This window comes from Electrophorus electricus, chromosome 2 (genome assembly GCF_013358815.1).
Source record: "Electrophorus electricus isolate fEleEle1 chromosome 2, fEleEle1.pri, whole genome shotgun sequence".
NCBI lineage: Eukaryota > Metazoa > Chordata > Actinopteri > Gymnotiformes > Gymnotidae > Electrophorus > Electrophorus electricus.
Window position 1 is genome coordinate 29386523 of NC_049536.1, and position 24434 is coordinate 29410956.

The window sequence follows — 24434 nt, forward strand, 5'->3', positions numbered from 1 at the left end:
GACGGGAGGACTGTCTTGTTTGTAACCACACCTGCACTTCGTCTTTATGTATATAAACCCGTGTTAAAGTGTGCAGGGTGTTGGTTATTGTCGGCATAATGTCTAGATGTAACACGTTTTTGTTAGATGTATTCTTGTTTGTCGTGTTTGTTTAGCGTTAACCGTTTCTTGTTTGTAATAAGTATGAGTGCCTTTGTCTTTAAATGTTAATAAATGTTAGTCCCAGTTGGAGGAGTCTGTCCGTCCTGCCTCGCGCCCTGCAGCACTCGGGCCACCGCGCGTTACAGGTAACCTGAAAGACAAAAGAGAGTTCCATGAAAAGGCAGAGCAGTAAAATCCCCAGTGCTGGATCAACACTCACAAAACAACTTAAAGAATATGTCGAGTTAGACCTAAACTAACATTTAAAGGTGTTATTTCAGCCCTGGTGTTTTTGCTGTGTATATCTTGCAACAATATAGTATTAAAATGATATTTAAATTAAACAAAAAGTGAAATCAGAAAATAAAATGGTCACAATGAAAGTCTGGTACTATGCATTTACCAGTGACAAGTTCAGTGACCTCTGCACTTGTCTCCCTGCTGCAGACTGTTGCCCCACGGCCCCCTGAACATTGTCCTCTGCCAAAGGCTGTGGTATCAGGGCCCTTTGGACAGGCCAAGTAGCAGATTGCTTAGCAAAATTAGAACAGAAATGATCATTACAGTAGTCAGAATATACATAAAATATTAGCTGCTTCTTTTATTTCCTGGAGTTATCTTCTGAGCGTGAAATCCACATGTACACTTCTGCAACTGACTAAACAAAGAAGTCTGGCCATGAGCCTGCATTGGACATTTCTCAATCTGCAATAATGATTGCACATGTAATAACTGTTAACTGTTTAATAAATACTTGTAGTACTTATAGTGTCTTGGGAATTTTGCATATAAAATGAAAGCAGCAAATTAGCACTTATGCAATACAGAATTGCAATATGTATAATTACAATATGTACTGTGTCAAGTACACTCCAATACCCTTTGATACAGCTCGTGCCATTTCTTCTGTCTTGGAGCAGGCCTGTTACCTTCACTAGAAGGCCAGATCCTAGTGCTGGCAAACCTTTTCAGTCTGGAAATCCATTCAGAGTCTGCCATCGCCTTGTGAAGCTTGGAAGACTTGCCTTTGGGCTGGGTAGAAGATTCTTTTTGAATACATGAATTTAATTGTGAATGTTTTGAATATTTTAGTCTTACATATATTATAAAGTTGCAGCATTTTAATATAAATATGAAAAGTAAGTTCATCATGGGACTTTCAATACCATTTCAGTGTTTTTAATCTAAAACACGTGAGTAATGTGTGATATTACAAGTGTTTTTAAATCAAGGAACAGACATAGATGTATAACTACAGCAATTCTTCATGTAGCTAGATATCAAACAAAGAAATAAAATGACAATGTTTTGGTGAGGATGCTACATTTGCCTGCTCTATGTTAACTCGGATTCACAACGCGGTAATAGTTGGAGTTAAAGCAATAATTATTAATAATAATGTTGATAATATTAACTAATAATTAATAATGCTGTACTCATGACAGCAGCAATCTTAAAGCACGATTTGATGAAAGGGTTTACAGTGGAGTGCTGCTCAGTGTCTGAAGCTACCTGTAGAAAGCTCTCAGAAGGACCATTTAACCCATGGAGCTGTGATTTAACAGAAGCCTCAAGAATGCGTGCTACTGCATTGAACACGCTTTTGGCATCTTTAAAAGCTGCTTTGCCTGTCTCACTATGGGACTGTGAACCAGCCCACAGAGCACCTGTCACTTGTGCAATGATGTACAGTGTAGGGTGAGTCTGGAAGAAACCCACACAGTTGCACAGCTGGCCACCTTTAATACAGCATATGGTCCCTATACTGAAGACATTGCAGGCAATACATTCCATTTAGCAATCATGGTAAATACATTTTAATTGCTCAGCCTGGTTAGTGACTTGTTTCCTACTTTCGTGTGTGTATGTGTGTGTGTGTGTGTGTGTGTGTGTGTTTGGAGAAGGGTGAATAATAGTTGGTCAATAATAGTGATACAACAATACATTCTGAAAAAGCCTAATAAAGACTGCAGTGATTAATGTTGCCTCTAGTTGTGTATGGTACCTCGGTGCATTTAAGCAACAGATCATTTAATTAAAACATACCATAAAGTTCACAAAACATTATGGTAGAAACTATATAGGCCTAGGTATGGATTATTAAAATATATCTGTAAATGTGCATTAGTAACAAAACTCTTGCCCTAAACCACAGTAAAGCCAAATCTTTAGCAGGTTTAAGACAAAACTCAGTTAAACCTGAGATACAATGACATCTAGTGGCAGATGTATGATTTTTAAATGACTCAGCAACTGGGTTTGCTTTAAACGCAGGTTAACGTTACTAAATGTACGTGTATTTGAAGAAATGTTTGGAAGCATTTACAGCATGCTGCTGTGCATGCCACACTGAAAATACAAAATGGATGGCAGTGGATTGCATGTATCCCCTTAGGGTCTAGTTGGTTCTTAGGATGAACTATTAATTTAATGGTTTGTGTGTAGAATTTTAGTGCAACAATACAATTTTTAGATTTCATATAATTTTAAACAAAGTGTGTAGTTTTGCACACACATATTTTTCAGGATATGTGAGTGTTTTGGGGGTTTGTGTGTAGAGTCTTGCAAAAATGAGCTGTAGATTTAAAAATCATGTAAGCATTCAGAAAAAAAAGTGTAATCTATAGTCAGTAAACAGAGGGTGGAGTTTTCACCTGCCCATTCCATTATCTGAAACCCTGAAATTCTACACAGCCAGGAATTCACACAAAACAAACACATTACACCTATATATAATTAGGTGAACTGTTCACCAACGATGATTTTGGTGACGGACTGAATTCCTATAAAACTTTTAACTGTCCCAAATATTTTTTTTACATTTTTTATTTTATTTTAGTCACTGTAAATAAACATAGGACACTATCACACTATTTTTTTTCTTTCTTTTTTTGGACAATCCAGCTGATGGTATATAAATAATTATCTACTTTTCAAATAATAAAAAAAGCTAGTAATAGTAGTTGTGATTTAGGCATGATGCTTTAAAGGTTAAAAGTATTGAAATGTAATTGTAATGCTGTTTAATCCTTGCCATTTAATCAGGTGGTACATAATGGCAGAATCCATTTCTAAAGCAAACATTCCAACCATTGTGTCTTTAGTTTAGTTTCATAAGTGGCCTGTCCTCCCTTATGTGCCAGGTGCGTTTCAGTTTCTCCACTCTTGTCCTCCTGAGTCTCTGTACTCGAGGTCCAGCTGCACACTCACTGGCCTCATGCTCACCAGATGTGTCCACATTGTCTCTCTCCTTGGGGAGGTTGGCAATGGTCCCACTGCTGCTGTGGAGGGAGAGCTCCTCTGGGGTGCAGGATGCAGTTGCTCCACTCTCACTGCTGCTCAGGTCCACGTCCTCCATGCAGCGATCGCGGAGATTTGCTGTGCTTCGCACATGCCACTGACCATGCTTTCGCCCTGAATGCTGATCGTTCAGGTCGACGCCGGAGTCCAGGCTGGTGTCGTGGCTGTTGACAAGGAGGGAACTCCTGTGAAGGTCCACAATGGAGTGGCGCACCTGGGCAGCAGGGGTGCCCTCCAAGGACACGAACCAGGCTCGTGCGTGGGGTAAAGGCTTGCTTTTGGACAGCTCCAATAGGGTCTGCTCTGAGCTTCCCTGATGACTCCCACAAAGGGTGTCCATTCCCAAAGCTTCATTAAGGGCCTCTGGGACAGATACTGACTCTGACAGGCTGTTAAAGCAGCTCCAGGCTCCTGGATTGTTGGATAATCCAGGGTCTCGATACGGAGTCTCTGTAATGGCCTGCTGTTGGCTGTCAGAGAGTAGCTGAGTTTTTGGTAAAGTTTGTATGAAAGTGTTCTTGCTAACTGGCTTTTCTATGCTATCATCCTGAATAGCTTTCCTGGGTAGTGTGGCAGACCTGACACCTGATGTGTGCTCTGATGGACTGGATTGGTCTAGCATGTGAAATATTGCCACCGGCTGGTTACAGACAAATAACTTCTCTGGAAGGAAGATGTTTTCTTTGAGAGACACAGGCATCACTATTTTGTTGCTGTTGACATACATATGAAGATGGGAATGCTTGGAAGATTCTGGTGCCATCCCATTAGTGTCTTCATAGATTTGAAGAGAGGATGTTTCAGTTTCCCCCACACAGGTACTGCACTCCAGTTCCATGTTGGAGTTGACAGGCTGTTGCCTTTGACACGTGCCTGGGGATACAACTGAGGGAGAAATTTCTTCATGTGGCTCCGGATCTCTGAAGAGCAAGTCCTGGTGGTCATCGTTGTTTGTGCAGGTAGTCTCATCTCTCTTTTGAACTGCTATTTTTGTGTGATTGATGCCCTTTTTGTCTGACATACACAGGAATCCCCTGAAGGAAAAAAAACCCACTGAATACTCATCTTGTTTACAATGAATGCTGTCAGATTAAATGAGCCGAATATACTGAATCCTTGTGGATGCTGCATCATTTTAAATCTGCATCATTTTAAAGGCACCTTTCATACTGCTTTTTTCTATCCCTGGGTGAAAGGTCGTGTATGTCTGGCTTGTGATCGCATATTTAAATAAACAAATAAATAAATAAATGTTAAAGTTCAACAGCTGGAAAATCAATCTAACAAAGATTTTTGTTTTTGCAATGTCATATATGTGTTCTAAAATAAGTACATTCTAGTTATCTTGCTTAAAGTGGATCTGTATGTCTTTCTGTAGGCATTAATATTATATTGCTCATCTGTTTTGTACTACATCATTTAACATTTTCATATATTTTAAGGTTGCAATGCCAGTAAGATTTCTATCAAATGCTACAGTTATTTTGTGCATCATGACAAAACTCCCTTAATGTATTCAGGCCTTTAGTCTATATCTCATTATTATATTAGCATTCAGTGACAATGACATGCTAATATAATAATGAGATATAATAATAATATAATAATAAGAACATTATATGCCATCAATGTTTAGCTGTGGCAGAACAGGATATGAAGAAGTTCTGACAAGTCTTGCATTTTGAGGTGAAGATACCATTTTAGCAATAAACATAGGGAATTTCAGATTGAGGATAACAATGGCAATATAGAGCCTTAACACAGAACAGTGTCTTACCTACAGTAGCATAACACTACAGCAAACAATCCAATAGCAATCACTAAGGTTCCACTTAGTATTGCCATGAGAGAGTACATATGGTGTGAAATGAGGTCCAGAGGGCTTTCATGCCCCATGTAACCTAGATTTTCAAAAACAAAAATCTGGTTACTGGATTTGTGTTTTTCCATGAAAAAGGTACAATGGTGTGCACATCTAAAGGCATACATTATGAAAGAAGATGTGCAAAAGGACTGATTTCTACCAGAAGCTGGGGCAAAAGGGGCAGCAAGCCAGTAGCCCAGGTGGGGAGCGACGTACACCCACACCAAACGCCCATTCTCCATGCGGACTATTCCCAGACCGCGATTCACCCACGCGCCTGTATCCACACAAAGACATTGTCACAAATACTATAATTTACTTTGCATTTAACTTTTCATAGAATAATACAGATCAAAGTGCTATTTGAGAATGAAACATATAACAAGATATAACACAAATATGGCATAAACTTGGGACAAACTTTATATAGACGTGTTTACTTGAGAAAATACTTTTATTGTTGTAAATTTTAATGTTGTAGTTTCACATCTCTTTGCCACAATTCTCTTTGATTCTAGGTCTGACCTACCAGTCTTTCTGTCAAAGGACCAGGCTGGAACAGCATCCAAATGCTGTGATTGGCTGCTTTCATGAAGAGGCAGAGTGATCTGGATAGGTCCCATCACCGGAACATCTCCTCCCTTATACAGGAGCTGCACAATAACTGCTGCGACTGCCTTTAGTTCAATACTCCTATACCCTGGGAATAGGAGTGAATACACATAAACACAAATGAAAACTCTCAAAAGTATTGTTTCATTATACAGTTTTAGTCATGTGACCAGACCGCTGGAATATTACCAGACTTGCTGAGCATAATGCCTGTGGTGTAGAGGAAGGAGTGTTTCAAAGAAGGAAGTTGAGGCCAGGACAGGTAGACTGTTAGGGAGGAGATGTTATTGGATGGAAGAGAGAGCAGGCTCTTTGGGAACTGCACATTTGGCTGGGGCATGGTATCTGGCAACAGGCAATGCATAGAGCTTGTCAGAGACAATAAGCTGTATGACCTTTATATTATGCCGAGGTACATATGGCTAGTCCTGAAACCATTACATGCATTTTCATACCAGAGATTTTGCCTGTTATGAGGACAGAATCTTCAAATAGCCATATGTTTCCTTGGTTTTGGGAGAAAAGTGACAGAGTCACAGAGGAAAATACTGAAAGATAAATATGAAGAAAAAAACATTACCACATTTTTTAAATAGCGACGTCTCCAGTACTGTGCAGCTACAGGGACACACCGCTAGGTGATGACATTCACATTTGTTTGATCAGAAATGCTATACAGCAGGCTGAGCAGTGGGATGTTATTACGAATCCCACCAGAGTTATGGGCCAAAGAATTTCAAGTATTATAACTGGCTGTTGTACTTGACACACAAACCTGACCTAACCGGAGATACTACAAGTAACAATCAGTCATGGCAGAGCAGTCACAATACTTAGAATTCTATGATAGTACTTATAATATTATACTTTATTAGTATATATTAGTATAATTATTTTAAAATAAGGACCCCTAATGTTTTCAATGATGTAGATGGTAAGTGGCACTGAAAATCACATTTCTTAATATAATATGATTCCTGAATAATAAGGAATCATTTAAAAGATTCTTATAGTTCACCTTACAAATGCAATTTACATTTACAAATATACAATCTAACTTGCAAATATATGCTTATGTTGTTATAGGAACATTTCTTTGACCTACAAAAACTCCCCAGCAATTTTTAGTATATCTTACTTGGCATCTTGGAAGTTTTCCAAGGCAGTGAGGTATGGATATAACCATCCTGGCTTGCCACTAAGGTGAGAGCCCTGCCCTGTATGTATGGGACATGAAACAGGGCGGATCCATCGCTGTCAGTTACAGCAGAGCCGATGAGTGTGTGGTTCATGAACATGTCCACAGTCGCCTCGCTCAGAGTCTGATGGGCCACTGCATCCTTCACCTGAACTTTGAGGGTGGATACTGTCTCTGAACAGAAGAACAGAACTCATCATCACTTGTCCCCTGCTGTAGCCCACCACACCTTCACCCCAGCCAACTACTTTTACATTGCCCTTAATGGACGTTCTCTAGTGGGATGTCATAATGTTACTGACCCACAACCCGTCTCAGCTGTCATGGCTACTCCCACCACCTCCTGATGTACTCTGCTGTAGCCCATCACACTTCCACCATAGCCAACTACTTCTCTGTTGCCCTTAATAGACGTTCTTTTCCAGGATGGGTTTCGGACACATGCACATCATCGGGACAAGACTAGGACAAGATAATTATTTTTTCATTTTTTATTTATTTTTCTCTTTAAAATTGTTATTAATGTTGTGACCATTGTCAGCCACAGGAGGATGAGCCGCCCTTTGTCTTGGTTCCTCTCAAGGTTTCTTCCTCATGCTCTAGGGAGTTTTTTCTTGCCATTTTCACCCTTGGCTTGCTCACTGGAGACTTGGACTTGGACGTTTGTAAAGCTGCTTTGTCACAACATCTGTTGGAAAAAGCGCTATGTAAATAAATGTCATTTTTTTATTAATTGACTGATCATCACGATAACAGAACTGTCCCAAGGGTGTCGGGAATGGGGACTGTTTAGGAATCCTCAGGGAGAGGACTGAAAAGCTAAGAGCTGCTACAGGAGAATCTGTTACAGGGTCAAGACCCTTTCCTAATAAAATACATTAACAGAGGTGGAGAGAGCAGTTTCTGAAATTTTGAGCCCTTGTTAGGTTTTCCTCCCACTTGGATTTACTAATAAGATCAAGCCAGCAGGTGTAATTCTTTTGTGAAATCCATTCATTGTGCGCTAAAAAAATCATAGCCAGAATTTTTAAAAACTTGAATATACACAATGCCACTACTGTGTCTGTATCCTTTCTACACAAACATACATAAATATTATTTCCCAACGTTTTAATAATGACATATATTAGAAGAACATTTGCAAAGCAGTTTTTTTTGTCTTACTATGCCTACAGCAACATCTCTAATGTCTGAGATTATTATGCATTGTGTTCAGAAAATGTTTTTGGTATGCATGTTTGTAACAAAAACGTCTACTGAACCCATTAACTTTCCAAATTGATGCAGAAAACCAGCAGGCCATTGCCCTGATGAAAGTCCCTTAGCTCCACTATGTACTAATGGTTGCCCATGAGAAAAGTTCCACAGGCCTGTAATTTACACACTGACACCTAAAAGTGCATCAGAACCATGTTGTTAGTATGACTGGTCATGTGGTTAATATAACCTGACCTGAAACCAACAAAAATGCCCCAATTTTGCATTTGTCCAACGGCATTTCCATTTCAAAAGCAACCCTAAATAAATTCATCATCCAGTTTTAACAAATACTGCAGCACTAACAGGACAGTAGAGAGAAATGCCCACAACAAACACAGCCCACACCCTTTTCTTCTGTCCTTCTCTCATTTCTCTCTCTCTCTCTCTCTCTCTCTCTCTCATCTCTCACTCTCATCTCTCCTCTCTGATCCCTCATCTCTCTCTCTCTCACTCTCTCTCCCTCATCTCTCACTCTCATCTCTCTCTCTCATCTCTATCTCACATCTCTCTCTCTCTCATATATCTTTCCTCTCTCTCATCTCGCATCTCTCTCTTGCATCTCTCCTTTCTCATCCCTCATCTCTCTCTCATCTCTCTCTCTCTCCTCTCATCTCTATATCTCTCTCATCTCTCACTCTCTCTCTCATCTCTCACTCTCATATCTTTCTCTCATCTCTTTCTCTCATCTTGCATCTCTCTCTCGCATCTCTCCTCTCTCATTCCTCATCTCTCTCTCTTATCTTTCTCTCATCTCTATCTCACATCTCTCTCTCCTCTCTCATCCCTCATCTCTCTAATCTCTCTCTATCTCTCCTCTCTCATCTCTCACTCTCATCACTATCTCTCCTCTCTCACTCATCTCTCACACTCACCTCTCCTCTCTCATCCCTTATCTCTCTCTCTTATCTCTCTCATATCTCTCTCATCTCTCTCTTATCTCTCTCTCTCTATCTCTCCTCTCTCTCATATCTCTCTCATCTCTATCTCACATCTCTCTCTCATAGCTCTCTCCTCACTCTCATCTCGCATCTCTCTCTCTCATCTCTCCTCTCTCTCATCTCTCATCTCTCTCATTCCTCTCTCTCTCATCTCTCTTTCTCATCTCTTCTCGCTCTCTCAGTCTACTTGGTCTGTGCTCCACTGTCATAATGTATACTAGAGGAACTAATTCTTCAGGGACTGCAGGTTAGCCATGTTAGCTGGAGCCCCCTTAATGCTCACTAATTATACCCGAGGAAGAGAGAGAGTAACCCTGTAACTCCCAATGCTAACAAGACAGGTTAGTTAGTTTCCTGTAAGCAGTACAGACCTAGTACCCAGGACAGACAGAGCAGGAGTTCAGCACTCAGCACCATACTGTGAAAATGTATGACATCAAATATGAAGGGAGCACAAAAAGATGACTGCTTCTCCTTCACTGAAGAAAATGCAGAGCGACAGCGAGGTAAGACAGTTAACACAGCAGATGTAAAACACGGAGCAGCAAAAGGCACCTCTGGGACAGATAACAGCCACAAGAAACCATTCATTGTAATGCCTCCTGCTGTCTTTAAAAGGTAATAACGTCAAAGCATTCAGAAGCTGTTCCGTTGCCCATAAAGTTCCAAATAGCTGCAAAGTACTCTGAATACAGTAATCAATAATTACAGAACTGCAGAAAAGCTTGCATGGGAATTTGGACCATAATATCAATATATAAAATTAATGCAAGTGGAGTAGGAGAATAATTTCTGGCAAATTAACTGTTGCGAACATGACCAAAATATCTTGACTATGGAGATTATTATTGATTTTTGTGGATTTTGCACACTACATCACTTTCATAATGAATTGAGACTGCAAGCAGTTTTTCTATAATGTTTTTAACACCATCCCATTGCACATAAACACCCATATGATTAATGCCTTTAAAAGTGACAATATTGAGGGTAGTTCTCCAAAAGGTGATGCCATAAAACCATTTTCCAAACCATAGATGTAATGAACAAACTCATCTTATTTACAAAGACCAAAAGAAAGAGCAAGATAATTTCCTAATATAATTCAATAAGAACATCATTTGTGTTTAATTAACCCTATGGGACTACTAACAGAAACAGAATCAATTTCTATATGGAGAGTAGAATAGAGAGTTTTGCTGGGAAAACCGAATGATAAATTCGGACCATTACACTGCAAGTACTGCTATAAGTGACTAAAACTAATTCAAAGATGACTGTACCACTACACACTGTGCCATAAACCATGAATTATATTGGTTTAGGGTGTGTGGGCCTTTAACAGTGTTTCAGCCTCCCAGAGTTTTGCCTAAATCAAACACAAGCTGTAAATGCAAAATTGCAGATAATCATTCTGGGCACCATCTGTTGCATGGCTCTGCGTCCTGAACAAATACGGTGGCACCATATACAGATACCTTAGTCCAAGATTAAATTAAGTGCACTTTGTACATTTACATGGTGTACTTCATGTTTTTATGGGTGAAAGTTTTAAGAGGATCAACCAGGTAAACTGCAATTATTGCATGGGTCAGATTTAACCCCCTAGATTTTGTTGTGTTTCTGAAACACCTTTTAAAAAAGGTCAAACTCTTGTCAGATTTGTACCAGTCCAGCAAAAGAGAATAAACAATATAATTTTTTTTACTTAGTATGCCTTGTGTCTGAAAACACAACAGTGATTAGAGCAGTTTAGACACATCACACCATCACAACTATAATGAAAAGCATGCTTTATAGTGACCTGTGGTTTAAGAGAGGCTTTAACTTTAACTCCTTGACAGTCAGCCTGATAGATCCGGCTGGGGGTTGAATGATGACACACTGTTATAATTTAGAAGCTCTGTGACTATGCTTTATACCGTGAGACGCTCTTGAAAAGGTTTACATGTGTGGTGCATATACCTTTAAAACACAACATTTTGAGTTCGAGAAAGTTGCTATATAAATGTAACTAATAATAATAATAATAATAATAATAATATCAGAGAGCCTTATTTTTTGGTCTCTATCCAGAGAAGACTGGTAGATGTGAATGATGAGGTTCTTGTGCAGTACATGAGCTTTTTCTTATTCCCAATGTCTCCTTCATTTGTTCATTTGTGGCCAACAAACTACTGTAGAATCAAATGTGTGCTGTCAGCTTCATGGGCTGACCTGAGGCCATCCTGTGGCTTACCTGAAATGTTTATTGCTGATGGTGCTGAAATGCAGACAATTTCTCCGTTTGGGCCTTGAATGGTTATAGTGCATTTTATTTACAGGTCTCTTATGACCTTGGTGGGGCACAGCAGGGCTGCAATGCTTACAGCAGCTTTTAATGTAATTGCGTTTAAATGCTTATCAGCCCAGGCAACTGCCTGAGCCAGTGGGGGGAGGGGTCATCCTTTCCTTATTAGATTATGAATAAATTTGCCTGTTATTCTTACATTTCAGCAGAAATGTTCCTTCCTGTATAGAGAAAGGAGAATAATTACCTTATATAGTGATACCCAAACAGCACTCAACATCTAGCACTCAACCAAGGAATCTTAGAGGATGGTGAGGTAATAAAAGAGTGTTTACAGGGAAAATAGGCCTAACATTGCATTAGACATATTAATAACATAAAACATAAGGGAGTATAGAGATTCTGTGTCCTTTCAAAGTGATTTGTGTACAGGGCAGATGCCTCTGTAGAGGCCTGTGCAGGCTTCAGCAAAGGATCCTGGGTAGGCTTTGGTGGACCTCAGGGTAAGATACATGACCTGTCCACCAGGCTCAGGACTGTATAAAAAAACAGATATATAAAAAATCTTCTTTAGGACAAGGTTAAGCCTCTTGGAATATGGTGGTAATGGGTTTCAACTGGTGTGGGTATTCAATATCAGTTGACTAATATGTTGAATAATGTATGGTTTGGATGAAATGGTGGTGAATGCAAACACTACTATGTAAAAAGGTGGGGTGAATACATAATCACTTCAGAGAAATGTAGGTTTTTTGTTTGATCGTTAGACATTCACCAGAGGGTGCCTCAATAAGGCTTGATAATGTTAACCTGCAATAAAGGATGGGACCAGCTATTCTCTTTAACTAATTCTGATGCCTGCATCTTTATTTTCTATTTGAATGTTTCACTTTAAAACTAGCTGACTGGGGAATTAGGAATAACACAAGCATAAAGAAACACTGAAAGGTCAGGGGCACTACAACATGACTGCCTATGTCACCATGTGTCTTTCATTACTGGCATACTTTCACAGGCTACTGATGATGCTTTGATGTGCATAATGATGTGCACAATGCTTCATTCTTAGACTAAGAGATATTTTTCAACGATGGCTAGGTTCAACCAAATCTGGGCTATCTTAATTATCAGCTCTGTAGACCGTTGGGCATTTAATGCAGCTCATGTTATATCTGTGTTCAAAAATCTATTTCCAGACTAGTTAGAACCAGTTTTAGACAGTGGTATTGGTTTTCAGTTTCTTTCGATTAATTTTTGAAAATCCAATCGTACAGCATCACTTTTTGCAGTGCAGATGGTACTACTGTGTAATGTAATATGAACTGTTCCAGGCTTCATGGTGTAGTCAGAAGGCTGACTGTGAGACTGGTGTCAGGGTGATTAACAATACTTTTTTACCCCAACAGAATTTATGAATGTTATGAGTGACAGAATTAGCCCAACAAATAATGCAATACAAGCCTTGAAGTATAATAAAAACAGTTAAAGTGATCATTTCTTTGACTAAACAGATAGTTAAAGTCAAATCAAATAAAATTTATTTATATAGATCTTTTTACAACAGATGTTGTCACAAAGCTTTACAATGTCTGAGTCCAAGCCCCCAGTGAGCAAGCCAAGGGTGACAGTGGCAAGGAAAAACTCCACAGAGCACGAGGAAAAAACCTTGAGAGGAACCAAGACTCAGTGCTTACTCCTGCTGCGTTAACACTTTACAGTCTATAATTCTATCCAAACCCAGCATACCCCATTCAAATCTTCAGAAGCTGAAGATGAAGGTCAAGTCTGTTAGCACTAATTTTGGCATGGTTGGCATGGTAAGCAAGCATGGGGTTAAACAATGGCAGTAGATAGGATAGTCGCACTAGCCTGGGATAATTAAATAATCACCTTCTAGTGTCCCAGTTAGACACCAGGCCAGTGATGAAACACACATGATAAGTGAACTGATCAGACTGATACCTGGCTAATGGACACACACACACACACACACACACACACACACACACACACACACACACACACACACACACACACACACATATTTCTGCTATATGCTGAACAAATTGTGAAAGGTTTGTTAAATATATTTAAAAGCAGTAAATGTGCAGAAAACAAGAATAGTTGGAGTGTTTATACTTCCAAGTAGTGTGTTGGTAAAGCAATGTTACATGTTGATGAATTCTTTCTTTTTAGTGACAAATGGTCTTTTAATTCCCAAACCTATGAGATAATTACGTATATAAGTTACTTTCTAATACACTCCCCTATCTGGCCTATGTTAAAGGCTCCCAATTACACAGGAATTTGATGAAAAGCCTTGAAAGAATATATGCACTTAATTTTTCACATATTAACAATTTGTTGTTGAAGAGTAAGTCACATATTTTAAACAAATAATAATACTTAGAAAGCAATACAGTTTTTGACATGACTTATATTTGCAAATCTTCTTGGCTTATTTATCACTTATTGGTATCTGCATTACAAATAGTAAAAGTTCCATGACTTTTAATGGTTGAAAAGCTGGCTGCATTGCAGGGTAACATTTCTCATAATTTGTCTTGAAGTTATCTTGTGTTTGATGCCAATGTGGTGGTGTTTTATTTAAGCACTACTTTTCAGTCAGTTCCAGTATTTATAAATCGGGCCAAAGCACAACCATATTACAATGATATTACAATGAAGATATTACAATAAGATATTTTTGTGAAAAATTTAGGCAGAACATTTGTTATAATTTGTAATAGCAATGTTATTCAGTTCGTAGACCCGAATCATGACATACATTACTTGTCTGTAGTGTGCATAACATGATTTTTAGAAGTGTTTGTGCGCTGTAGCACCCCCAAAAGGTCGATTTGGACCAAACTTTGCAAACCTAACAAGAACCTCAATGTATGAATGTCTTTCAAATTAGTAGATGATCACTTACATGGTTATGAGTTATAGCAATGTAGGTCATAAATAGCAAAGCTCCAATGATTGATCGAAAGAAGTGACCACTATGAAGAGTCAAAATTTCTAATTTTTAAAAAAATTATTTACCTAGAGAGTAAGTAGATTATTGTAGTACCAAGTCTGACATGATTGGATCAAATTCCTAGGACTAGTTCAAAAAGTGCTATTTTTGAACAATTAATGAATGCAAAAAACCCTGCATTTTTGAAAAGGACATGTAATTGTAAAGTTGCTAGGAGTATTCAAGGAATCATATGAATCCAAGTGTAATGCTGAAAACAGTCAGAAGCTTGTGGATAAATGGCAGGAGTTTTATTGTAATCCGTATCCATGGTGGTTAAACTAGCCAGGGTCAGAACCAGAGTGATACAGTCCAGGGTAATCGCAATCATAGAGGTAAACAGTACAAGTCCAAAAAAAATGTAGATCAATAGCACAGGCAAACAAATCCAACAAGGGGCAGGCAAAAATCGTAGTCAAGAGAAACGGGAAAACCAGGTCAAAAACACAGGAGATCAGAAACATGAATAGAACACTTGGTATGCTCAGGTAAACTGGAGGCAATACTTCTCAACAGCAAACAGTTATGGGATGGCTTATAAACATGAAAAAACAGGTGAACTCAATAAACAGGTGATGTGGATCTGGTGAACTGATGATTGGATGAGTCGCTCTCCTGGAGACTAACTGCATGATGGGTATTGTATTTTGTACGTGTGTTGGGTGGCGTGACAGTACCCACCCCCAAAGAGTCTGGGATGACCGAGGCACGAGGATGCTTGCGACGACCAACAGGTGTGGAGGAAGCCGATCCAGGCCAAGAAACCCCTGAAAGAGGGCGGCGAGGACAACCCTGAGGAAGAGGAGCCGGCTTGTCAGGAAACTGAACGTAAAACTCTGAAAGGAAGCCAGGATCTAGAATGTCACGATGAGTCGCCCAGCTCTGTCCATCAGGGCCAAAGCCCTCCCAGTCAACCAGATATTGAACGGTGCCCCCCATCTCCTGGAATCCAGAGTGCAGCGTACTGCATATACCGGGGCACCGTCATATTCAATGGGCTGAAGCGGGACGTCGTCTGGAGACACTTCATTAAGTGGACCTGAAATGACAGACTTGAGAAGAGACACATGGAAAGACCTGGAAATGTGGTAATGTGCAGGTAATTTGAGTCAGTAAGTAACATCATTTATTCACTTGATGATTTCAAAGGGACCAATGTACTTGGGACCCAACTTGTGACAAGAGCCGGGTGTACGGAAATCTCGTGTCGATAGCCATACCCGGTCTCTAGGCTGGTATACTGCCATTTCTCCTCTGTGTCTATCCGCCATTTCCTTATACCATGCCAAGGCATGTTCAATCCTCTGATGAGTCTCTTCCCATACTTTCTTACTACCCATTCATCCACAGCAGGGATGTCAGTAATGACCGAAGTTCATTGGGCCATGGGGGGTTGGTAACTCAGGAAACACTCAAACGGCGTAATGCCCATAGAGGAACTCGTGAGAGAGTTCTGGCCCATCTCTGCCCAAGGAAGGAACTTGGACCAGTCGGCAGGGTTGTTCATACAAATACAACGTAGAAACGCATTCAATTCTTGGTTAGCACGTTCGCACTGTCCATTGGACTGAGGGTGATAACCTGATGTCAGCTGACAGCTAGCCCTATGTGTTCAATAAAAGGCCGCCCAAACATGTGATGTGAACTGAGGTCCACGGTCCGACAGAACGTCCTCAGGTATACTAAATATATGGAAAACTTGGCTGAATAAGACCTCAGCGGTTTGGAAGGTGGTGGGTAGACCAGGAAAGGCTATGAACCTCACACCATGGGAGAACCTGTCTACTACTGTCACGATAGAGGATTGCCATCAGAGCAAGGTAGGTCCGCGATGAAGTCCACCGCTATGTGGGACCAGTGTCTTTCAGGTATGCGGAGAGACACGAGTTTACCAGCAGGCAGTATCTTGGGGGTTTTGCTTTGGCTGCACACAAGATATGTATGTACATCTTTGGCAAGGGTCTCCCACCAATAATGAGTAGTGATACGTTGTTGGGTACAGGTCTCACCGGGATGACCAGTCGTAAGAGACGAGCGAGAGCTGGTCTCGACATGATGCCGTTACATACCTCCTTTCTGTGGGACATTCATCAGGAATGATGATGTCGCGTGTGGCTTGTTTAATCTCATCGTCTATCTCCCATTGGATCGAAGCCAGATGTACCCCTGAAGGAAGAATGGACTCTGGATGATTAGACCCCTCCTCTGTCTCCACTAGGTGGATGTGGGACAGGGCATCTGCTTTCGTGTTATGGGACCCTGGACGGTCCATAATCTTGAATTGAAACCTCGAGAAGAATAATGAACAGCGGGCTTGACGTGGAGTCATCCGTTTGGCTGTGCGCATGTACTCAAGATTTTTGTGGTCGGTGATTACTAGGAATGGATGATTAGACCCCTGCAGCCAGTGTTTCCACTCCAATGCCAGCTTCATGGCTAATAGCTCTCATTCCCCTATCCCATAGTTATGGTCTTCTGGGGTCAGTTTGTGAGAAAAATGCACCACAGGATGCATTTTTGATGCTTCATTCTGTTGTGACAATACTGCCCCAACACCTATGTTCGAGGCATCTACTTCCACCACGAATGGGATAGACGAATCGGGATACTTTAGTAAAGGAGAAAATTACAAAAACATAAAATGGTGAGCTATAGAGCCACCAACAGGCCAATTAAGGTCCTTTTACTTGGCTTAGTCATCTCACACTTACGGCACCCTCGTGCCAAGTTTGCTGTTTTTGGGCCTTATGGTATTTGATGCACGTTGCATTTTAGCTGAGAAAAATTAAAAGAAGAAAAATTCCAGCAATTACAAAAGGGTTCCAAGCACTATGTACTTGAACCATAATAAGAAAATGTAATAAGATGTAAATGTAAATGTAATAATAATAAGAAAAAATGAGCAATAACAATAGGGTTCTATGCACTACGTGCTTGAACAATGTATACGTCACCACTCTGTAGGTCCATATTCTGTAAGTCCATATTCTCATAGAGCCCAGAAGAACCCTCTCAACTCCTCTTAGAGCAAGATCCAAAAAATGTAATACTTCAAAAGTATAATTTCTGTACATTTGATCTACACTAAACAGGAATTAATCTTAGCTGCCCAAATTTTTAGGACAAATGACTTGTTTCACATGTAACATCCATCGAGAAAGCTTTCGCAATACGATGGGATTTATGTAGTCAGTAGTATTTTAGAGAAACTGTACCTCAGTTATATCTAATTTACACCAATACCTATTTATACCTATACCTGATTTATTTTTATTGTACTTTTGTAGCCTTGGGCTCTGTGCTGAGAAGAAAAAACAACAACAACTAGAATACTGTAGCATTTCACATACTGAGTAATATTGGTCTAACCTGAGCAAGAGCAAAAAATCACTATTCACTATTCCTACTAATCAAGACCTAAAACATGCTGTGACTGGTATATATTATTATGGCAGCAAAGTACTGTAGATTACACTATTTGCAACAAGGCATTAGTCTTGATAAGACTGTTAGTATTCCTCCTTTATAAAACCATTATTATTCTAGCACAGATTTTTCCTCCTTTCAAAGCTCTCTCAAAAAACATTCCCTACTTGTGCACACAGAAGGACATTCCCACATGTCATGAATAAATCATTACCACGAACGACAGTGGATCACAATTACACCACAGGCATGAACATACTGATAATGGGGGAAGACGGAGATGTCAGTGAGAATCAAATGTCAGCAGTAAGCAGAAGCTAGGAGAGTCTTGATAGTTGAGTACATTGTATGATTCTACAGTTACAGGAAGATGGGTGCTTAGTAAAGGAAACACAAATTGATTGCTGTTTAAAGCATTCTAAATTCAAATTTAATACAGAACAATATAGGGCTAAAAGACTAAATATAGGAGGAAAACTTGCAGGCTTCTTTTGTGTGTTCAATCTGAAGCATTTTGAGAGACTGACCACTGAAAACTGAGGCACTTCAGTGTTTTTATTTATTTATTTTTTAGTGTTTCTTCAACAGTCTTGTTCTCCATTAGTTAAAAATGCCATATGCAATGCATGCCTCAAATGGCTCCATTCTGGAAACAAGGTCTAGGGCAGCAAATAAATAAGGTTGCTAGAACTTTTGCTGTGCATCATGAGCTGTTCTGTGCTGATTGATTATCTGTGGGCCATTGCTGCTCTGTATAAAATGTATACCACAGAAATTAGGGCTCTAAATCCAACACACTCCTCTCTGAGGGATTCATTATTAACATCAGGCTTTCAGGGTATTGTTAACCCCCATGTGCCATCTTATAAGCATACCATTATTCAAAATGGAGATGGTCTGACACATTTGAACACAGGGACGAATCCATGTCGGTACTTTCCATTTTTCTAAAGAAGTGGCACTCAGAACAGTCTCCTAGAATTCTGAGGCACTGTACCTGTGTTTGCTTTGCATCTTAAACACATTTGATCTGCACTTGATTTCCTGGCAGTTGACACAGAGCAAAACCATGATTTGCCTATCCTGTCCTGACTGATCTTAAGGATTTTAGAGAATTTTGTAAGCTTCACTGTTTGGCTTGGTGAAAAGCAGCAGATGGGCAGCAGAGCAGGAGGGAGCGGTTTAGCAGATCTGAGCGCGAAGCATTATGGACTTGAGTGGAGCATTGCACTGAGCTGTTTTCTGTATCAGGGAACATTCGGTCTTAGTGATGCACTCGGATCAAGTCCAAGTTACTGTTGCAGTTATGCAATATGCAGTCCTCATACTGACTTCACCTCATTATCATAAGCCCATGAAAGGCTTATTAAAGTACAAAATAATGGATGTCAAAGCTGTTCAGAGATTATATATGCACTGCAGTCACATACATCAATACCTCAGATTCATTTAATCAAGTGTTTAACTTCACTCTTATTAATCACTTGAGTCTTTCCAAAATGTATTCTGTGCCTCTTGTGTATACCACACAAGTATCTAACAGCACTTAATGTGGGTAACATCTCAGCTATATTCTGTTAAAGTCCAGTGAAACAGGTAATCTCTGAGGACAAATCAACTGCTCTTTTCTGTAATGTCTTAAGGTTTTCTTAGAAATACAAGTAAAGCTATAATTATTTAAATTATCATCCAAACTACAAAGATATACTTCTTTTTATGGTTTTATGGTTCTTTCATGGAAAGCTGTGCTTCTCCCACCAAGTCATCTGTACACTTTAGAAAAATGACTGCCAAATTGTGAAGGTGCCTGCATGTATGTGTTACTGCAGTTGTCTGGTCTGCTAAGATATAGAGCACTAAATAAATCTGATCTTTACAGGTAAAGGCTGTGTGAGTGAAGTACCAGCATGTATCTCTGTGGACTACTAATGACATCCTGGGGTGGAGTTGTAAACAAATACAAACACTTTTAGACCCCAGGTTCTGAGGAAAACAAAAAATACTTGTGTTCCTAACACAATATAAAAACCCCTTCTTTTGCTATTATGGTGATTTAGGTGCCCTACTACTTCAGTTAATCTCTTTCAGACCACAACAGTCTCAGAATACACACTCATTAAAGAGCATGTATCATACCTTCTCTGACGAACCCGCTGTCCCTCTGTGGAGTCTGATGGTATACCACCTGTCTTAATGTGTCATCTGGAACGATAAAGCTTGCAAGGACGGGCCCATGATCATTGTGTCCCGCGTTGATTCGTTTGTGGACGCAGTCTGCACTCTTCACCCAATTCTTATTGAATATAAATAATGCTAGCATAAGCAAGAACTCGGATAAATTGGGCATGGCGAAAGAAAACGGTAAAAGAGAGACTTCACTGTGACAACGTAACGATAATCGAAAAGGTTACTTTCTTAATCTCCATGAATCCTCCATTTGCCTGTAACGGAGTGGCAATGAATGAAACTATCTTTGATATATGAAGCGTTCGAGGGTGGGATTATGAGAGTAAAAGTAATATCTAATGCCATCTTCTGGTTAATCCTGGAAACTTCATTTGAAGGAAGCATTCAAATTAATAACACACTTCAAAGAATTATTAAAATTAACGATAAATATTGATTTGCCAAAATCTAACTAAATCATGTGGGGTTAAGCATTATTGATAATACTGCTTACCCAAATCGTCCATGACCTATTGGCAAGACTTCTGTTTCTACCTATCAGCTTTTATCATAAGCATTTATACTTTATTAGTATAATTTCATTATACTATAAACAGGGAAAAGGGGTCCATATGGAAAAAAAAATCAGTCACGTTTTGTTGTTTTGACAAAAATGTTCTGTGTATGAAATCTCACATAACTCTTTTCTGCCCTCTCCATATTAAATTTTGGGCGATGATCCTATATAAACTTCATTACACAGGGGTCACTACGTGACGCTCATCTGTTCCCATTCTCTCTACAAGTAACGTTAATGCTAATCAAGTCAAATAACGTTACTCTACAAGTAACGTTAACGCCAGTCTAATACTACATAACTATTTTCCCAAAGAACACATGAATCAGATAATGCCACATCAGAGTTTAAACCAGAACCAGTAATAAATCTAGGGCGGGAGCAGAAATCAAACGTTAGCGTCACTCTTAGCAGACAGGAATCTGCTGGTGTAACGTCAACAAAAACACCTGACGTTATCGCTATCGCAACTCACCCCAACACCTGACGTTATCACTGTCGCAACGAACTGCGACGTTAATGGACCAAATATTAGTCAAAGGATCAAATGGTGAATTTTTCTGGTAATGGCTTTTGCACGTACACCCAAAAAATATGTTTTGGCAGATATTTCAGCGTCATGGCCCAAAAAGTATCATTCTATATTATTATATATGATAAAATTAATAGTTTGGCAAACAGCTGTCACTTTAAGCAAATATATTTATGTTGTGAACATCAGCGATATCTTCCAGTATCTTTTATTCATTGTAGAAATTCAGAATGTAGTATTTCATGATTTGCTAATGTTTTTCAGAAGACTATGAGTGTAATGGAATAAGTCGACAATTAGGTCTGTCTAAATGTTTTGTCTTAACATGTAGACCACATCTTAAATACGTATGTCAAATGCATCTGCATCTCCCCAACCCATAGAAATATTTTAACGTTACTAAAAATGGGAGAAATGCCAGATCATAACAGAGCAGTTATTGGCTAAGCATTTGGTTCACCAAGCTGCAACACCAGTCCTCGTCACTAGAGAGCAACATTGTAACATTCACGTCCCAGTTTCCTTAAAATATGTTCATGTTCAAATTAAGTCGTATTCAGCTGCTGCTTGATTTATTAAAAACCACGGTGGACTGTGCTTTGTCAGCAGCACATATTTCAGCCATACAGGTGTTTTTTGAGACCATTATAAAGAGATGAACCAGCAGAAAAAAAGCCCCCTAGCTCAAGAGGATTGTGGCCAGTGACGTTTCTGAAGTATTTCCTTCGTCGCTGCACCTGCAAAAATATGCAACAACACAATCCATCTTTTAAGACACAGAAGACGTCACGTAGGGTTTTAGGATTTTAAGAAAAATGGGACATAAACCTTTTTACTACCCTTTACTTACTTAGGTTTTGTATCACCAGAAAGCACCCTCTAAGTATTATTTATAATACGAGCTTGTATGCAATATTATTAACCATCATTGTTAGCAAATAGTGAAGAATGTGAACTGTCATTAGCAACATTAACATTTTTGAATATTCCTTTAGGCCATTGGAATATTCCAATCAGCCAATAAAATCATACTACTGAGACTTGCCAGTACCACCCATCATCAATGGGATTTTACTTACCCATGTTCAGCAGTTCACTAAAGACAGAAAAGAGATCATGTAAACATGTCACACTGAGTGATGTTAGCAGACACATTTCATTGCCCAGGCATCTCTGCAGACCTTCACACCCTGTGCCAGCAGCACAGAGCTCAGAAGACCAGTGACTTTTCCTGCTCTCCATAATCCCCAACCCTGGCCCGTGCATAGCTTGACTGGCCTGAGTTCAGACTATGTGGATAGTTATGGATCCACAGCAGCAAATTAGATGCTGCAATATTTAATTCCTCTCTGTATATACCCACACACTTTATGTTGTGTACCCAGTTTTGTACACACCAGTTCAGACTTGTATTGGTGTAACAAGATAGCTTTTAATGGACAATATATTGTTCTGAAATGCTTTATCAGATTTACAGTTTTGACAACAATAAAAGGAGATTATCTGTAATATCGGAGGAAAAAAAGTCTCAGAGTGAATCGTCTATCTGTGGCTATATTTCTATCTGGTGTGTGTAACCTGCTGAGTTCAGCGCAGAAAATCAGAGCCCTCTGGCAGCATCTCTATCTCCATGTACCCTGCATTTACCTCTTTCTCGAACTTTCCACAATACGCTCATCCTGGAATATAACTGCATCTACTGGAATCAGCCTACAAATCAATTCAGTTCCTAGTGTTAAAGAATAGCTAAAGAGTACTTGTTTAACATGTTAAGCAAAAGCACAGTATCAAATCCATTCGTAATGAAAGTTGCAGTGCTTTTGTATCTGACAAAAGGAGAGTTCTCCATGCATGCCTTTCCCATTATCACTCTGTGATGGGACTTCAAGCTCCACTTGACTCCATGTGACGTGCAGGCTGTGGTGTACCCTGAGGGAGACTCTGCGTGATTTGTGCAATTTGTCCTTATGCCAGCAATCTATCCATCTTCCACTGCTGACTACTATTTAGATCCAGCTGGAGATTAGCACCTTGCAAGATCTTCCCAACACTTTCAGCACGTGATGACGAGGCATAACAGGCCATAATCCAACTGCTGATGCCACTATGTGTTATTAATGGGAGATGTCACTGTAGTGGCATGCACAATTTATGACCAATTATGTGGAGTGCCAAGCTGTGCAGTTCTTTTCCAAATGCTGACAGTGCTCTGCACATAAAGTGCATAAATGACACTATCATCTCTGAGTGATAGAGGCCAATTTCTTGCTACTCTAAGTTCACTTAGAGCCTTAGCCCAAGACCACAGTCCAACAGCATTTCATAGGAGACACAAACTATTTTTGGATATTGGGAATGATAAATTCAGTTACTTCAAACTAGTAAAGTATGAATCTTGCTTGACAATAAAGTCTGATCATGCATTTACTGATCATGCAGTAAAAAAGAAGGGGACAGTTATGGATACAGGTTCTTTTTGATCTTTCCCTTCTTTACCTCCTGTTTATGGACTTTTTAAAATGTATGTGCGATTTTTCACTGCCAAGGAAATAAGTTTACTCTCCTTTGTTTGTGTGCTTGCAGTTTCAAAAACCATTTCAGAAACATCAGATTGAAGAGTAGGAGCAGAATACAGAATTAGGTTAGTCTGGACAGAAGATGCAAAGCCCAAATAGTGATGGGAGACATCAGTTGTTTACACCATGTCTCTCTACAGTTTGTAAGATTTAAGGATTTGCAAGGAAGTCTTTAAAAGGAAATGCTTGTCTGAAGCAGTTAATAGATGGAAAGTGTTCCCTTTCCATTATCTCTTCTTAAGGAGGAATTATTGACTTAATGCAACCACAGTCACTATGAGTAAACGTGTAGTTATGATCAGACATCTCGATAATATGTTTTCAACAAAACACTCTGCGAAGTGAGGGACAGCTCTAATTCTGATGCAATGATTTCCCAAAACACAGCAAGCAGAGTGATGGGAGGAGTTGAAGAGTAGATGTCCAAAAACAATGTATATTAGAACTCAATAAAGCTGTGTGTAATAAGTGATAATTGCTTTGAGGCAAAAATCAATTTTCTCTTCCATGTCTCATTCACTGCTTATAGCTA

The 24434-nt window shown here is 39.5% G+C and overlaps 1 protein-coding gene across 2 annotated transcripts; it reads right to left on the reverse strand.

Annotated features, from left to right (window-relative positions):
* Positions 1–1584: 1584 nt before the first annotated feature.
* On the reverse strand, positions 1585–20504 carry LOC113574659 (protein FAM171B-like). Of its 2 annotated transcripts, XM_027005733.2 has the most exons (8): positions 20188–20504; positions 7056–7289; positions 6373–6465; positions 6107–6262; positions 5835–6005; positions 5466–5582; positions 5219–5342; positions 1586–4475 (listed from the first exon to the last, which is right to left on the reverse strand). In XM_027005733.2, the coding sequence occupies exons 1-8, from the start codon at positions 20396–20398 to the stop codon at positions 3242–3244; spliced, it is 2340 nt and encodes a 779-aa protein (XP_026861534.2). In that variant the 5' UTR covers positions 20399–20504; the 3' UTR covers positions 1586–3241. The 2 variants fall into 2 exon arrangements, with proteins under 2 accessions (XP_026861535.2, XP_026861534.2); XM_027005734.2 differs by lacking the exons at positions 6107–6262; positions 6373–6465 and having other exon boundaries at positions 1585–4475.
* Between the last annotated feature and the right edge of the window lie 3930 nt (positions 20505–24434).